The 19092-nt window shown below is 36.4% G+C and overlaps 1 protein-coding gene across 1 annotated transcript in view; it reads right to left on the reverse strand.

Moving 5' to 3' along the window:
• Positions 1-1010: 1010 nt before the first annotated feature.
• Positions 1011-19092, reverse strand: part of IFIH1 (interferon induced with helicase C domain 1) — a 57316-nt gene continuing 39234 nt past the window's right edge. The window contains exons 6-16 of the mRNA XM_025471048.3: positions 18144-18354; positions 16507-16724; positions 15224-15340; positions 13075-13198; positions 12276-12560; positions 11639-11898; positions 8883-9032; positions 7063-7224; positions 3711-3901; positions 3101-3194; positions 1011-3003 (exon numbers count right to left, since the gene is read on the reverse strand). Coding sequence (XP_025326833.1) covers positions 2824-3003; positions 3101-3194; positions 3711-3901; positions 7063-7224; positions 8883-9032; positions 11639-11898; positions 12276-12560; positions 13075-13198; positions 15224-15340; positions 16507-16724; positions 18144-18354 — 1992 coding nt within the window. The 3' untranslated portion in view covers positions 1011-2823. The remainder of the gene's footprint in view (positions 3004-3100; positions 3195-3710; positions 3902-7062; positions 7225-8882; positions 9033-11638; positions 11899-12275; positions 12561-13074; positions 13199-15223; positions 15341-16506; positions 16725-18143; positions 18355-19092) is intronic.

Raw genomic sequence — 19092 nt, forward strand, 5'->3', positions numbered from 1 at the left:
AATCTCCTGATCGAGTCCCACATCGGGCTGCTTCAAGGAGCCTGCTTCCCCCTCTGCCTCTCTCTGTGTCTCTCATGAACAAATAAATAAAATATTTTAAAAAAAGAATGAATGAAAAGCAACAATGATGGGAAACGTCACATCCTCTTTGGCTTTATTGAATTGAAAACACCACCAGAGGCCTTTTTCCTAAGGCCTAACACTCTGATAGATTAAATTGCAGACAGAAAAATATTCATCTCTCTTACAGTATTTTATGCTTCCAATGACTGCTTGTGACATGCACTCATGGTCCTTTGGAAAATCATTTCTTACTCATTTATGTGCTGCCTCAATGCTTTACATACATAACTGTAAATTCTTGTATTTTAATTTCACGTGGCCTGAAAGGATCTCAAACTTTTGGTATAAAACTATCCACAAGGTTGGCCAATGATCTTGGAAATGCTTGCTGTGCTAAAATTTCCTGACACTTCCAGGCCTTTCAAAACCACCATGAGACACATGAGTCCAGCCGATGTACTTGTCCTGTGACACCCCTGCAGTGCCCCTTAGCAGATTGGAGCCACCTTCGAATATGTAATGTGCTCGCCAGGTATTTAGCCCACAGCTGATATTACCACAAGTCATTAGACAAGGTCTTCAAATGAAAGCAGCCATGGAGCCAGAAGCACAGACTAGGGCAATGCCGGAATCGTAAGGGACCTTTGACACCACTTAATTCAGTTGTTCATTTTCCAGGAGAGGAAACAGGACCTGCATGAGATGAGGTGGCCCAAAGTGGCCCAACCAACTGAAGGTTTTGTGGGGACTAAAATTGGACCTTCCAACTCCAGATTGATGCCTAGATGTCATGAGCATATTCTGTAAATCATCCCCAAATATTAGAAATATTAGACTGTTCAGTAACGATCAATCAAAATGCTGCAATTATTACATGCACCAAGTTTGAGTTTTCAGGTATGATAACAGAGTAAGTTTTATACAATTTGAAACATGTATTTGAAAACTTTGAGGTAGAAATAACACTTCTTTATTGAAAAAAATTCTGGAAAACACAGATGAAAAAACCTGATATTTGTTGACACCTCAAAAACAGTCTACATATGTTACAGTAGTACATTTAGCTATTTTATGCATTTGGTTTTCTGCATACTTTCCAAAGTGTTCTAGAAGACAGCAATACTTTAAATGGAATCAGCTGGAGTTTTTAAAAGTATTTTAAGAAAATCGCAGTCTTCTTTTGTCCTCTTGCATTCCAAGAGCTCTGATTGGTTAATATTCACCTTTGCTTGGTTCTTATCAACAAAAGCTAATGTTAGACTGAATTTAATGAACCCATCAAAACCACGAAAGAATTTTAACTCCCTCCAACATACTGTTTCTCCTTGTGTAAGAGGTAATACCTTCCGTGTAGCAGATCATCTGAATAAGTGTGGGTTAAAATGGTCAATTGTGGCTCTGTGTCAATCATGTGGCTCTTCAAGCTAAAAAGAGGCTACCTGTCTCCTAGGAGAATGTTCCCAGGTTGAGCCCTGTGTCCATCTCCAAATGGTCATACTGGGTTCAGAAACACTGAAAATGTCTTAGTCACAGAGAGGTTTCCCTTCTACCTGGGATTAGGGACAGGTGGAGATGGATATATTTTGTTGTTGTTGTTCTCTAATAACATCCAGCATGTGTTACCTGCTAAATCCTGTGTGAGCCCTAGACATCTCCATCGCCCCAGGTAATCTTCCTTGAGCATAGTGTTATGTTCATGGAGGGAAAGCTAAAAAATAAGCCTTAACCTACCTGTTGCTGCTTCTTCATAATACCTTCCCTTTTAGGGTGCTTCATATTTTTCAAAGAGCTTTTCTATGTATGTACACATATATCACTTACAAAAGCTGGAGAAGCGATGTGAGAAGTAGAATTCTAAGATGACCTCCACAATTTCTGCCTGCTGGTGTCTATGCCCTCAAAGTCCCCTCACTTTGACTGTGGGCAGGACCTATAAATATAATGAGATGATCACTCCTGTGGTTGCAGTTAAGATTTTATCTTAGCGCACAAGAGAGAGATCATCCTGCTGGCTTTGAAGAAGCAAATAGCTTTGCTATAAAAGGCCCTGTGAGCAGCCCGGGTGGCTCAGCAGTGTAGCACCGCCTTCAGCCCAGGGTGTGATCCTGGAGACCTGGGATCGAGTCCCTGCATGGAGCCTGCCTCTCCCTCTGTCTGCGCCTCGGCCTCTCTGTGTCTGTGTCTCTCATGAATAAATAAATAAAATCTTAAAAAAAAAAAAGCCCTGTGAGCAGGCCACGTGGTGAGCGCAGGCCTAGTGCTCAGAGTGATCCCCAGTGGACAACTAGTGGACCTCCAGAACATGTGCAATAATAAAGGGCTGTTGTTTTAAGCCACTAAGTTTGTGGTAATTTGTTACGTATCAATAGGAAACTAATAAAAGCAAGCAAAGGTAAATAACACCATAGCCATTTCACCAAGAAGGACACTGGTTCAGAAAGATGAACTGATTTGGTTAATTTTATTTTGCAGATTGGTGACAGGACTGATAGTGATACCCCTGGGTGCTCATTCACAGCCCAGCATTCCCTGTGCACCATAACGCTCCACACTAATGAGTATTACCAGTGGGTGTCCTTTACCCCTGTCCACCTACAAGATAGATACTTGAAAGCGTATTATATGATCTTCCTCTATGCTGCTCAACACAGAGTAAAGCAATGATTTTATTACATCAGTCCTGGAGTATAGTAAAAACATTAATCAGGATCATAGCAAATGTTAAGTTGATGATATCTTTAAAGGTTCTCAAATCAAATGTCAATCCTCATCACTAAACAAACAGTATTCTGAGTAGTCAAGATCGGGAAAAGCGATAGGTAATTCTACCCACTTTTTGTATTGTTTCTTTGATGTATTATTTTTGAAAATCACTACAAAATTCTTTATTTTGAGACAAGGCAAATCTAAGCCCTTGTGCACCATCATCGTTCCCCAGGCCTGTAAAACAAGAGAGTGAGAGGAAAAGTTAAATGCACATTCAATTAAGAATTCCTTTTGGCCAAAGTAAAAATAAAGCCCACAGCAATGTACTCACTTGGCCACACATTTTGCAGATGATCTCGCCATTTGTTTGATAGTCTATAAACTTCTTTCGTAGTGCTTTGTTTTCTCTCACAATGTAGAGTTCCCTAAAATTATCAAGAAATAACAAAATATCTCTGAGAATTTGCAGTGGACAAATATGCAGCCTGTGGGTACATGCTGTTGGACCTGAAGCTAATCCGCAGGCGTGCCTAGCCCACACCTTATTACTTCTCTCCTTTTCCTCCTGCAGATCATCAGAAGATACCCCCTTTCCACACATATATCTCAGGGGTCATGTTGCCTTTGGTGGTTTCTTCCAAGTCTATTGATTATTTTAACTAGACTTAAGTTGTCCAAAATTTTGAGAACAAGTATCAGCATACACCAAACTGATGTACCTTGGACAAAATGGCTTTGGGTCTTACACTTCTCCTCCCTGCCTCAGTGCAATATAGTTGAAAAAAAAATGATGTTTGAAATGGGGTTATAATCTGGGGGCTAAAGGAGGGGAAATTCCAAAAAATAATGAGTCTCATTTGTGTTATTTTGGAAGAACATTCACAATACAATCTGCCTCACCTTGTATAAGGGAACTTAAAATCGAGTTTTCCGGGACTTACTTGAATACCGGTGTCATGTTGACATGGTGCATCTTCTCAATAACGTGGATATCTTCCCCAGAGCAGGCTAGCACACTGCAGTTTTTGCAAAGGAAATTTATTAATGACGGGTTTTCCTTGTAACACTTTGCAGCACTTCTCTTGATTTTCATTTTCTTTTCCATGATACTTTGCATCTGTAGTTCCAAAATCTGCATTGAGAAAAAGAAAACGTTTATTATTTTTTTTCTTCACAGTTTGACTGAAGTAAGTCTCCTGGAATTCAGAGTTCTTAGATAGTTATGGAGATGTACACCTGGCCATAGCCTAGAAATGAAAATAATGAGGTGATTGGCCCCAAAGAATTTAGCATATAATGCCTCCCTCTGGGCATGGAAATGTAGAACCTTCAGATGTTCCGAAAATAACCCATTCCATTTTAGACAAGTTCTGTAGTGAGAAAGTCCTTGGCAATATCCCAGAGAAAAAACCTCACCCCCTAACCTCTCTCACCATTAGTTTTAATTCTGTCTCATAAAATATGTCTAAATCTGCTTTTACATGGAATCTCTTTGAAGAACAAACATTGTTATTATATTACCAATAATCTTCTCTTACCTGTGATAAGCCCCCCAGTTTCTTTAAGCTTTTCTCACACATTATAATTTCTAGACCCCCTTGCTATCTTAGTCAATCTCCTTTTTACACATTTGTGGCAGAAACTACTGGTTTCCCACTCAGTGTCCATTCTTCCTGGAAACAGAACTATAATTTCAACTAAATGACTACATTTCCAAGCCAATGGCCAATAAGACATAAGATGTTACATAGAATTTCCAGAAAGTCTCCTTAAGTATCAGCTGCCATTTCCACTTTTTGCCTTTTCCATCTTCTTCCTTCTTCCTGCCTCAAATGAGCAAGTGCTAGTTTAAATTCAAAAAACTCTTTGACTTGGATAATGGAAACCTAATACTAAAAGGGCAAGAGAAGAGTCTTGGCTTCTTCACAACATCATGGAGCTATCATATGGGTCCAGATTGTCCACATTTTTTAAGTGAGAATAAGTCCTTAAGCCCCTGTATTGCAGGCTCTGCAGTTAGTGGCAAAATTTATTTAATAATAGAAACAATGGAAAGACACAAACCTTGAGGTAGGCACTGGCCAGTTCTCACACCTATACAACTTCATATTTACTTCCAAACTGAACCTCTCACAGATGGAAAATTTATACTAACTTGTGGAGGAAGCCATTGTTTTCCTGAAGACTGAGGGGAAGTTTTAGTAAATGTAAACTCTCAGTGCTGATGAACAAAGTTGAATGGCCCACCTTTCGCGCTCACCTCTGTTTTGGGCTTTGATTCAAGACAGCCATATTTAGTACAGAAAAGAAAACCAAACCTTGTGAGCAATCTATGGGCCATAGAATGCCTTAATCAGACAAGTACAAAAATCAATGTCCTCTGTAAATGGTAACAATATAAAAAATTGAAGTATTATGTTTCCTAAACTTTAATTAGGTTGCACTTGCAAGATATTTATAATTCAGTGAGCTGATAAAAGATGATTTGGCATAGGACCATATACATGGTGGGCAATCAAGAAACACCTATATGTGTGACAGAAAAGATAAAAATACATCTAAGGTTAGTGTACAGATATGTAAACAGGACACCAGGAACTAAAGGATTGGTTCTGGAATAATAAAGAATATGAATCAAAAAGAAAGGAAAAAAATAAAACAAAGCATAGTAAATATATAGGAGGCACAGTACAGGCAGTCAAAGTCTAAATAAAATGTAATGATGTGGCAAAAGTTGTTGAGTCATTGTTAGGGAAAATGTTTAAAATCTCCACATTGTTTCTAGAAGTTTGATTTAGAGGTTTTCAGTTAGGTACAAATTCTGTATATGACATGGAAAACACACTTCACCTTCTGCGTCAATGCTCACCATTTATTAGTGGCTGCCTGCAAACTGTGTTGAGAAGGATTCTTAACTCAGGAAAAGGGAGAGCTGGGACCTAGTAGCGATGTCTACTGTAGTGATGTCTCCTGAGGGAGCCGAACTAATAGTAGTGGAATCTGCCCCCACATCATTGCCATCCCTGCTCTGAGTTTGTCAGCTTGGAGTTAGCTTTAGAAGGGCAGGTCTCTTAGCCAAAGGAAACCTAAAAAGATTGTCGATTCTGGGGCCCCAAAAGAGACTGTATCTTATTATAGATATAAGCTGGAAATTTTTGACTCATAAACTCCAGAGACGGCCTAGAGCTTACCCAAAACACTTGGTCTCGAAACATCGGTCTTTGAAAATATCCACTTGAATAACTTTCCAGTGACATTATTTGGCCACAGATGTTTGATTTGACATTACCAAATGTTTGGTTTGCCTTATATTTAACGGGGTTTTAAAATACAAGTTTGTGTAGAAACCTGGCCAGGAAACCTTGGAGTTGGTTATAGCAATGCACACCAATTTAAAAGCATCCCTTTCGTGAAACTCTATTTAGGGTAGAGCCAATTCCAATGTTAAGAAACTAACATTCACACCCATATGCAAGGGTGTGAATTTTCTTCTAAATGGATTGTTTGCTATTATAGTAGTTACAGTCTTTAATTCAGTGGTATGGGGGATTTCCTGAAATATTGTAGAAGTGCATTCTTCCCTCACTGCATTCCTCTTGCAGCTCAAATGAGCATTAGTAAATTGAGATGCAGCTAGATGACATATTATGTATTTTCTTATCATTCAGATCTAGCCTCAATGTTACTCCTCCTACAAGACTTTCCCCAAACACCCAATCTATAGAGTACTCATCTAATGACTTGTTTCATATTGTCTTATTCTAATTCTGTAGCATTTATCCTTATGTGATACATTTCTTGCTTCAGTTTTGCTTATTGTTTCTCCTCCTCAAATCTCATTATGTATACTCTAGAATATAAGCTTCATATAGGAGGGTTCTATCTGTGTTATTTGCTGCCATGTTCTCTCTTTCTAGAATGTTACCTGGCACACAGTAGGCACTTCATAAATATTTCTGGAATGAAAAACTTGTGCCCATACAAACAGATTGCACCAAACCAAAATTACCAGGTTGGCTTGAATGGGTGAGCTATACTAGTCTTTCTGATCAAGGACAGACTAAATTTATATCTTCAAAGTTTATGGTTGGTTTCACCGGAACAGCGGCCTGACAATTTCTGCCCTCATCGGTCCTAATTCTTTGTATGTGAATCTGGATTAGGCATGGCTCATCCAACTGGAACTTAAAATTTAGCACAATTTCTGTCTTGAGACTTAGCCACAAAGCTATCAGCGGCAACCACATGCAGACTTTTTAAAGTGAAAAATTCAGAGAGGTCCAAAAACCATACCTTATGAGCATACTCCTCTGGATTCATATTTTGAACATGGTCTATAGCTTTATACATCATTTTCTCTCGGAAATCATTAACTATCTCACGTTCAATAACCCCTGAGTTACTGTGGGCAACCAGGACGTAGGTGCTCTCATCAGCTCTGGCTCGACCACGGGCCTGAGAAAAATAAAGAAATCAAGTTAATGAAGGGTCATGTCTTTCTGTGAATGCTCTCATTTTTGGCCTGGAATGGTATTCAATGCTCAGTGTCCCAGTCTTTAAGTAATTTCTCTATTGTCAGTAATGTTAGTTATTATCCATTTTTTATAAGTCAGTTATTTGAAATTCAAACTGCACTATAATGAACAATGAGCAATGACGGTTAGGTTACCACACCATCCTTCAAGACCCCCAGTTACACAAGACCATCCTGTCCCTGGAAACTTCTCTCAATCCTAAAAGCCAGCATCATCATTGATTTGGACTAGGGAGGCACTCCTCCAGCCTAGTAGGAGGGATGGATAGAAAGAAGGGGCATCTCTGACCTTGACACTAGAGTTGTTGAGAATGCAGGTCTGCTCCTGGTATCTATATTGGATTTTGAGCACATTTCCCATGAAAACATGCTTAACATGGTGATAAATTTCTATAGTCCCCTTTAAAAATTGATATTTAGGTACATTTTGAGTAACAGAAAATATGGTCTTAGCCAGGAACCTAACGACCAACTATAACACCATCTGTATAAAAATGTATTTGGTGTAATAAACTGCTAACAAAGTAACTCTTGAAATACAATTACTTCCTAATTTGGTGGCTATCTGGTTATCTTAATATTCCATGACTTGTTTTCCAGTCAAGAAAGCAATTTTATATATTTTATTTTATTTATTTATTTATTTTTAATTTTTTTTTATTTATTTATGATAGAGAGAGAAAGAGAGAGAGGCAGAGACATAGGCAGAGGAAGAAGCAGGCTCCATGCACCGGGAGCCCGATGTGGGATTCGATCCCAGGTCTCCAGGATCGCGCCCTGGGCCAAAGGCAGGCGCCAAACCGCTGCGCCACCCAGGGTTCCCCAATTTTATATATTTTAAAAAGAGATTTTAGTTAATGATATAGGAGGAATATTATTGGCATTAACCGGCACAACTCCCATACATGCTCAATGAAAGGTAACAATTATATTGTTAAGACAGTGTAGGTAAGAGGTAAAGCGAAATTAAATAGAAATTAGTATACTTCACTTTTGTTTTACATGTATAACTATGCCTCCCCCAACTTCTTTTGATGAAAATTTTCAAACACAGAGTAAAATTGCAAGAATAGGGAGGAAAATGCAGAAATAGCAGGGTTCCCAAACTTTTGAGCATATTACTTTGTCAGACATTTTAGGGACACTGCTCTTCAGATTTCTGGTCCAGCTGGGAGTTCATAGACATTCTAGGAATTAGGAGGCCTCTTCAACTCTTATAGATGGGCCAGTGTCATGTTTCTGAAGAGTCTTGGGATACAGAAATAACAATCCAAGAAGAGTTGTTTGGAAATACGACAGTTATCTGTCATCATCATCTGAATTAAACAACACCATAAAATGCAGTAGTGTGCAGCTCTTCAAGATTTCTTCTTCTTTTAATTGAAGTATAATTGACATGTAACACTCTTAGTTTCAGGTGTGCAATGTAATGATTTGATTTTTGTATACAGTGCAAAACGATTTCTCCTTTAGAAGGAGAATAGATACATTTTAAAAATGGTCTGTGCTGCTTTGCTAAAAGAGAACAAACTAATAACACAAAATCAAAAAATCAAGTTATTAGAGGTATTAAACATACCTGGACCATAGCTATTTCATTAGTGACGAGACCATAACGGATGACGATATTACATTCTTTAATATCCAGACCTTCTTCTGCCACTGTGGTAGCGATAAGCAGATTTATTTTTCCTGTGCGGAATTTACTAATGACTTCTTTTTGTTCATTCTGTAGAAACAGTTTAACAAATTAAATTTTGTGATGCTAAACACATTAAAATCTTCTAATTAGCAGAAGAAATAATAAATTGCAACTGGTCAGTGCAAATCAAAGGATTAGATCATACACGGATTCACTGCCATCTGTTTTTGGCATTGAACAAAGACATGATGGTGAGACAACATTTGATTTCCAATCTGGGATTACCACACAATAACAAAAATATTTCCATCATCCAGTCTGGAAGTGGGAAGACCATCATTTATGCCAAGGAAATAAACTGATGGATGACTTGGGAGGGAGGAAAAAGAGATGCTTTCAGTGGAGAAGAGGGTCAAGGCGATGAGAAACTAGAATGGGCTGTGATTTTCACTATGTTAACTTCAGAATTGTTAATCTCCAGAAAATGAGATTCGGGGACACTTTTTGAGATCATTGAATTTTGAGTCACAGAAAAAATAACACACTCTATGCCACATTTGGTCACTATAAGAGTCACTCAAGCGCGAAACCTATGGAATATGTCTGGAAGGACATGTGAGAAACCAAAAACATTGGCTTTCTCCCGGGAGGGAGCAAGAAGGCTGGAGAGCGCTGGTGTGTCCTAAAGCTCATTAATTCTGAAGGAGGTAAATATATTATGTGTTCAGAGAGAAGAGTAAATAAAAATGAAATAACAAGTTATTCAAAACAGACTTTTAAAAACTATAATTCAATAAAAAAACTCTGAATTTTCAAACTTAATATAAGTAAAGAAATAAAACAAGCACTCTGGTCCTTACATAGGATGAATGGGTGAGCATAAACCTAGCCTGATATGGCCAGTGTGGTTTTGTTCTTAGAACCACTCTCATCAAAACTGTTGTTCCAGTCGGCCTGTACAGATTTCTGTTATGTTTTATCCCCAAACATTAAACAAAAACATTAAACATTAGACAAAAATAAAAATAAACATGTCAGACCAACAGTGTGTCCTCCCACCCTCTTCCCTTTCTTCTTAGAGGTGGTGTGTCTTTTTTTTTTTTTTTTTTTTTTTTGAGTCCTAAAGGCTGGAGAATTGTGCAGAAAAGCCTCTCTCCAGTCTTCTCTGATAATTTCTCCCTCTCCCACTCATGTCCACTGATAAAATCTTCCATGCCTTTGGATTTCAGCAGAAGTGTCTGCTATTCAAAAGTAACTTTAGGAATGCCTGGGTGGCTCGGTGGATTAAGCTGGGCCTGTGCTGGGCTTCCTGCTCAGCCAGGAGTCTGCTTCTTCCTCTCCCTCTGCTCCTCCCCCAGGTCATGCGCTCTCTCTCTCTCTCAAATAAATAAATAAAATCTTTAAAAAAGAGTAAATTTAAAAATGAGAATTTCAGACACAGAGTTAGACCCTCAAATCACATCAAGTAAATGCTGACTCCCTCTTCCAATGAGTAAGACCAACTGTGTTCACAAGAAGAGGATGTGGGGTATAAGAAAAAGGTGTGTTCTATATTTTGGCATGTAGCCCCCAAATCTGAAAGAGCTAAGGAGCAAAAAGTAGTTTGACAACATACTTTCCTTTTGTACCTCACCTCTTTTCAAAGCGGATCTGAGGCCACATATAACCAAAGTTATAACACTAAAGCTAATATAATAGAAACTCAAAAACAGGAGTAGAAGAATATAGATGTACTACTTGTAAGAATTAGCATAGAGGCAGAGAGACTGAACTTCAGTTTTGTCTGTGAGCTTCCTGAAAGGTATGGCAAAAAATTAAATAACTGATTAAATAGCCAGATTAAATAAACTGGCTCTCATCACAAAAGAGAAAGTAAGCTCCTTACCCAAGGAAAACAATGCTTTCTTTCTCTGGTATAAATTTTAGAGACTTTAACTGAGTATGTGCAGTAAGTATATTGCATAAAATTTCAAGAATGACTTTTTTCTTCAGTAAATCCTAAAACAGATTTAATTTCGTCCATTGGACTGAATTTTGATGAGTATGATAGAATTGGAGTGTCCTCTTGTCTAGCAAGACTCAAGGTCAATATGACTTCAGAAGAACATTTTATTCTAACAAGCCACGCTTATAATGTCTACAAGTGTCTTTTTTTCTCTCCCATGGGTTTTATTGTGCACATGATAAGTAGTATAATGAAACGAAAACAACACAAAACAAATCTTAAAAAGGGAAAGAAAATCGCGTATAGTCCCAAATCTCTAACACATGAAATGTCTTCATTTTTCCAAGTTGCCTTACAGATCTCATCCTATGCAAACATATTCTACATTTTTCTAATTATAATGCACATATTTTTGTTGGGATTTGATTTTTCCACTTGATATTATATCGTAACCATTTTTCCATTTTGTTACTAAGTTTAAATGTCAATCATTTTTGCAAAGGAAACTCAATTTTGAAGGTTCCTCCAAGTATATGAAAGAAGTGACTCCTAACACAATTCTTAGCTTATCAGACATCACAGATTAGATTGCTAATAAACTCATATTTTAAGAACAAGTGTTCCATTCCATAGAATTATTCGTGGATAAGAGAATTGCAGGGCAAGACAATTGATGGAAAAAAGACTACAGCTAAGTTGGGAAGAGTAATAACAGAATAAGGGAAGAAGTAAAGAAGGGTGTTTTCACCTGTGTCATGGGCTTGAACTCGCTGCTGTGTCCAGCTCCAATTAGATGATGGGCTTTGACTCCTACCTCTGCAAATTTTTTATTTTCAGTAATCCACTGGGAAAGGGCAAATGCACTCTGTCGTGTTTTTGTGAAAATTATTCCTCGGGCCGGTTCCTCAGTCCTTGTAAATTGTTCCATTATGGTGTTTCTTAATTTGATCAGCTTTTCATTTTCATGTTTTGGGTTTTGAGCCAGCTTTTTCAACATTCTCTTGTTTTCTTTAAAAAAGAATTAGTTTGAATTATAAAATATGTGAATAAATTACACTGGGAGACTTTATGTAATGAGATACGAATATGTAGTTGAACTATAGTTAATCTTATGCTGTATCTAATGATCAGGCTAGCTTAATAAATAAAGGTATTGCAGTCTTGTTGACAATAAAACCAGATGACCAACTGACTGATTCTGAGTATATAATTCATGGCTTATCTGAGCTCATCAATTAGAAAGAACCCCAAAATGATTGGGATTTCTTCTTTCAAAATAAAAGATGATTTTAAGAGGGCCTTTTGGAGAGCTCTTGAGAAGCAACAGGCTCACACCCTGAGGCAAATGCACGAGAGTATAAAATCAACATAACATTGATTCTTACCCCAAAATAACTCCATGAGAAATCTATCTGTCCTATCCAGTCTCAAAGGTCTCTTTTCATCATCCTCAGCTTCATCACCATCACCGTCACCGTCACCATCCTCACCACTCTCATCACTATCACCTTCTTGGACTGCAAGCTTCTTCTCTGTCTCATCATTATAGAAAGCTTCAAGGTGATTATATGCATCAATCGTTCGAATTGTATCATTAATTTGTAGGGCCTCATTGTACTTCCTCAAATGCTCTGCACAAACACGGTCTTTTCGATTTCCTTCTCGTGCAGCTATGAAAGAATACATTACATAGAGTGAAATAATGGTAGAACACATCCCTGAAAATTGTGCTGTGGACGTCTATGACGACTCTAAAAATAAGCTTCATGTTGTTTTTGAGATGGGCCTCCCAACGTGCCTCCAGCTCTAAAAGTTTTCCAACCCCTAAACTGGCGATCTGAGCTCTGTATCAGCGAGAATAGAGTCCTGATCCATACTGACTCAAAGAATGGCATGAAAAACATTGCGGTTGAGTTTGCATTTGGAGGCAGAGACTAATATCTATCTTAATATGTTAAACATACAATAAGTGAAAGACTCTGGAAATAAAGAGAAAATTAATGGATTGCTGCTTCTTTCCTTAGATAAGGGATTAGAACATGTTCATCCTTGTACTACTTCGAACATAGAAATTCCATTTGATATTCCATTTGCTTTCAGTTTGGTTGAGAATATATGACACATCCATCTGAAATCTTGGCATGAACTTGGAATAAACAAGTGTTAGGTCAAAACCCAAATTACCTTTTTTTTCCATTTGAATGGTCCATTGTTCATAGGGTTGAGTTCCAAAATCTGACATTGGACTCATTTGGCAAAAACTTTGAATCTTGTTCATTATTTCTAAAAGTTTATCTTTAAATGGATCCTAAAAATAAATTATACACTTATTCTTACATGCTCATATTATTAAAGAAATAGCATTATCTTTGTTAAAATAACTCCCATGTTATAATAAATTTAATTCAGAATCTTTGGTCTAGACAAAGTAACAAGTTAATCCCTGACCATCTCTTTGTACATTTATTTTTCAGTAATCCATCCTTAAGCCATACATATACCAACATCATGTACTGCTGCTAGAATTTCCCTTTTAAAAGTTTTAAAAAAATAAAATTAAAGAATAATATGCACGTTGAGTGCTAACAATAATTTTAAATGTATTTATTTTATATATTAGTAAATATTAATTATTTAAATTATATCATTAATTATATAAGTATTAAATAAATAAATAAATATTTTTAAAGATTTTATTTATTTATTAATGAGAAACAGGGAGAGAGAGGCAGAGACACAGACAGAGGGAGAAACAGGCTCCATGCAGGGATCCCAAGGTGGGACTCGATCCCGGGTCTCAGGATCAGGCCCTGGGCTGATGGCGGCGTTAAACCGCTGAGCCACCCAGGCTGCCCCAATAAATATTTATATATTAAAGCAATGCCCTAGTTATTTTGAAAGCCTACAATGTAATTTCATAAAAATTACCTTTTGAAGAACTGGTTTCAGTATTATTTTTACTAAAGTAAAAAGTTAAAAGGTAGGCTTGTATTGAGCACCAGGTAATGTGTGTAAACGTTGAATCACTATATTGTACACCTGAAACTAATATAATGCTGTATGTTAACTGGAATTTTTTTTTTAAAGTTAAGAGATAGAGTTTTAAATGCACTCTTCTTTAGTGCATACTATATGATTTCACTTTTAAGTTCAAAATCAGTTAAAATCCATCTTTGGTGTTAGAAGACAAAATAGTAGTTATCTTTGGGGGCTAAGTGACTAGAAGGAGGAATGAGGGGTTTTGGGGTGCTGAAAATGTTTTATCTCTTGATTTGGATTTTTATTAAACAGGTGTATTCATTTTATAACAATTCAGCAATCTGTACATTTATGAAGTTGTACCTTTCTGTATGTCTATTATACTTCAATAAAAAGTATATCAAAATTAAGTTAAAAGGTAAGATGGCAACTTCTTTTAAAAATATATCCCGAGGATTCTGTGGAAGTTTTAAAAATGATTATGAGTAGAAACATACCTTTAAATTTATTAAGTAAAACTAAATAACAAAAAATGAAGGATAATAAAGTATATTCAAATGTTCTAGTTCAGCTGGAATAGATAGGAGTCATCTTCAGAACTTCAAAAAAATTAATCTATGGAGTTGGTCACTAACACTGGTTTAATGCCTACTACATTTCAAATACAATATTGTCTATTATACATATTTCATGTCACTTAATCCTAACATCCTTTGAGATAGATTTTTAATGATTACCTTTGTTATCAAGTACATAGAACTAAAATTTATCATGCTTTTTTATATTTTACAAAAGAAAGTACTGCCATAACACACTGGTCATAATGTCCAAACTAACTCAGTTGGTTTTTATAATCAGTGAAAATACTCCTTGCAAAAGCACCATTAAAGTAAATATTTTATTTCTTTACTGTGTCAGTGTTCTTTTAAGAAAGTAAATATGCAAATTATTAGGATTTCCATTATCATTACCAACTGTAATCTGGTAGCAACAAAATGGTTCTGTGAAATGTCAAAAAAAATAAAAAATGCCTGAAATTCACCAAGAAAGTAAAAAGAATAAAATAAACTACAGTAATCCCTTTAGTTTAGCAATATAACTCTCTCTACCCTTACCCCCATGGCCCACATGTAGTCAAGCCACTTTTCATATAAACCGGAAAACTAAAAGAAGCCTGAAAGGGAGAATTCACAGCAGTGTTTTGTTGCTTAATAGTAATAATAAAGAATAAAACTGTAACTTATTTTGCTAAAAATTTAAGATAATATTCTTCAGATGGTATAAAGTAATCTTTGCATTTTTCAGTTGAGTATGGTATTCTCAATCTAATAAACATAAAATTTTAAGCACATACTTCTCTGGTGTCATCTGCGATTGCAAACTTTTTACATGGCTCTTTCATTTGGCCTTTGAGTTGATTGATATTTTCTTTCACAGTTATAATGGTACATGCATCGAGATTGGCACATATCTGAAAAAGAGATTTTTTTTAATATTCAAATATTTCCTTTTCCTTTTCAATTGATTCAATGGAGAAACATTTTCATGTAATAAATAGGGACCTTGACTAACTAAATACAGCATTTTAATATCGCTTTACTGTGGATCTGCTAAACCAACACATCTATCTCGATGGACTCAAAAGAAGCTTCTAAGTTTTGTCGGTGTATAATTCCAGAAAAAGAAGTGTATTTATTTTCATTTCTTAAATTCCATTTGCCAGGTGGAAAAACTGACATGGAAACAGTGTAGCAAATTACAGAGACCAGTAGAGAATGGTTATGAGATAACCATATTACATAAGACATTTTAAAGGTCAGCTTGACATCCTTGGATCAGATTACCACCCTCTTCTACACATAACGAGGACAATGTAAAGCTAGGAGCAGCCAAAGCCAGGATGTGCCTGGATCTAAACTGATGTTAGTCCTTAATCCCATAATAAGTTCCCAAATATCTTGGAACAAATAATTGTGCCTATGTCTGTTCTACATGAATTTCACTGAATTCAACTTAAAGTAAGGGACTCATAATATAAACGCAATTGCCTTTGTGCTAACACACTTCTTGGGTTACTCTGAATTGACATAACACTCGAAATCAACAATAGTACTTCATGTGGTGTTATCATTTGGGGTCAGCTGACAACCTCGACTAAAGATTCTCATATCTCCGTTTTGTCATTTAATTTGAATTACCCAGAATCTGAGAATCACACAGAACAAAAAAGGCACAGAAGAAAATATGCAATTTTGAAACTAATGCAGTATTTTGAAAATTAGAAATTTTCATAGTTTGTGCACTTTTCTGTATCAGATGGATCATCAAGTTTAACAACATGAGTAGATATTTAAAATAAGGTATTTCATTTGTCCCAATTTTTCATTGATTATATCTACACTCCAATAATTTTTGTGATATTTTTCTGTGCCATATTACTGTTTTGTAGAAGATTGAATATATTTACTTTAACTAAAACATATTGATTTCCCTTAACTAATGATCACAGAATACCTTCTTTCTCAATGGCACTTGGACTTAATCCTACTCAAAAAGCCCAAAAAGCCGTGGTATTTGCTTTAGGGTTCGTTATTGTTGTTGTTGCTATCATCGCTACATATAAAGTCAATGGCTTACTTTTAAAATGTGTTGCTGGGCTTCAGCTTGCCTTTTGGCTCCTCGAACACCTGGTGAAGCTGTTAGTCCTAGTATCTGAGGTAGAGGAATCACTGGCTTGTATTCTTTCTTGAGTTTATTATTTTTCAACTTCTGTTTCAAGTAACGTCTCATGATGTTATTATAGACTGCTTCTTTGTTGGTGTGATGACATTCGTCAATGATGATGAGGGTAAAGTCTTAAAAGAAAATCCAAGTAGTTCATTTATCCATATCAGCAAGGTAGAGTGAAAAGAAGTACCTTAAAGCTAGTAAACTGGGCTGCTATGGGACATCCTTTAGTAGCTAGTAAACTGAGCTGCTCATCCTTTCTTGAGCAGAATATGGCACAGACCTCTTACTTCTTAAGTGGACAATGTCTATGCTAGTCATCTGTAAATCCAGAGGCCCATGCATATTAATTATGGAACTATTCTTGTTAGATATTATCACTCTTGAAGAGATTAGTTTTGGAAAATTTAAAAAGGTAATAAGTTTTATGAGATAGAATTCAATCCCTGCTTTGTTCCCCCCAAATTAATCAGGATTACACTTTTGTTCTTTAATAAAACATTCAATTTTAAGTTGATGAGGGTTTTTTTTTATGTCAGATAAAAACCATTCCATTTAAACAGAGATCACTTTGCTTTGTTTTAACATTGCATTTAATTATTAGAAGTATTATAATGACTATATTCCTTTCCCTTTCTCTCACTTTTTCTTCCCTCCCCCCACAAAATAGAAAAGATTATATTTCATTCTAAGGAAATGATGGCATATCTAACAGTATCCGTTAGCATATGAAAATAACTTGGGATCCCCGGGTGGCGCAGCGGTTTGGTGCCTGCCTTTGGCCCAGGGCGCGATCCTGGAGGCCCGGGATCGAATCCCACGTCAGGCTCCCGGTGCATGAAGCCTGCTTCTCCCTCTGCCTATGTCTCTGCCTCTCTCTCTCTCTCTGTATGACTATCATAAATAAATTAAAAAAAAATGTTTTAAAAAAAAGAAAATAACTTGTTGGTATCTAGAAATAAAGAGTAATAAAAAGTCCAGTGGGTGCTTGATTTAATAATGTATTCTTATGTAAATAAAGTGATCTAATTAAAAATGTATCTCATTTTTGTGTATCTCCAGGAAAGTAAACAGTTTTAAGGAAAACTTAAACAATGAAAGATGATCTATGGGTGGCTCAGCAGTTGGGCACCTGCTTTCGGCTCAGGGCATGATCCCGGCGTCCAGGATTGAGTCCCACATCAGGCTTCCTCCCGCATGGAGCCTGCTTCTCCCTCTGCCTGTGTCTCTGTCTCTCATGAATAAATAAATACAATCTTAAAAAAAAAAAAGATGATCCTATGAGAAATCATCTTTTTATTTTTGTTTATTTATTTTTTAAATTAGGCTCCACACTGCATAAAGCCCAACATGGGCTTGAACTCATGACCTTGAGACAAAGGGCTGAGCCTAGATCAAGAGTCGGACACTTAACCAACTAAACCACCCAGGCACCTGTAAATCAGAGATAATATTTTTAAATCAACATTTTGAAAATTATTTATCTACTACAGCCTCTGTTACTATCATCAATATTACTAATTCTTCTTTTTCCAACTTCAACCAACCTGAAAATTGGACACCATCATCTTCTCCTTTTTCTGAGTTTAAAAGGGAGTTTTCAAGGATTTGAGCTGTACTGATGATAACATCATAGGTTTTGACAATTTCTGGAAATGATATTTTCAATTGGGTATCACCACTTAATCCAATAGTATGATACCATTTCTTCAAAAATGGTTCAAACTCTTCACGGAAAAGCTGTTCAACTAGTGGTACCTTTAAAAATGCCAAAATTAAAGGGAGAGAGGGCATGGTCAGAGAAAAAAAGAGTACCAATTAAAGGCCTAGTATGTGCCAAGCATTATCAGAAGTGTTTACATTATCAGTTAACTAAGCATAACAAACTATCAATCATTACATTCATTAATTTATCAATAAGCATTTATTGAATGCCTGTTAGGTGTAAACATCATATCTGAAACATAAAGATGTTTTAAGACATAGCTGACAACTTTGAGGAACTAGGTCTAGGTGAGCACATAGGGTAAGAGTAACCAACAAAAACCCACAAATTATTAAAACTCATGTGATAATTCTCCCACAGAAATACAAAGTGACCGCAAGGAGGCAGAAGTAACTGAGTACTCCAAAGATGAGTTTAGATAGAATTTTAATCTAGTAAGCCATGGGTCAGTGACAAGATAAATTAAAACCAAACCTGGGTAAGAGATAAATTCTGAATTAATAGGTCAGGGCCAGGCTATAAAGGGCGGTGAATACCATGCAGAATATTTTAAATTTAGTATTATAGTTCATAGGACCCTTGTGAGTTGTGTTTAGTGTTGATTTTTTCCTGTAGTTTGTTTTGAAAAGGGGCCAGAGGCAACATGCCTAAAAAACTGAAGGTAACAGAGAACTAAAAGTGAGGAGGTAAGATACTGCTGAAGAGAGCAGATGTGAGATGAAGGGATAGACCATTAAAATAGCTTTGATAGCTAACAAAGAACAAAAGGG

Source organism: Canis lupus, chromosome 36 (genome assembly GCF_003254725.2).
Source record: "Canis lupus dingo isolate Sandy chromosome 36, ASM325472v2, whole genome shotgun sequence".
NCBI classification, from domain to species: domain Eukaryota; kingdom Metazoa; phylum Chordata; class Mammalia; order Carnivora; family Canidae; genus Canis; species Canis lupus.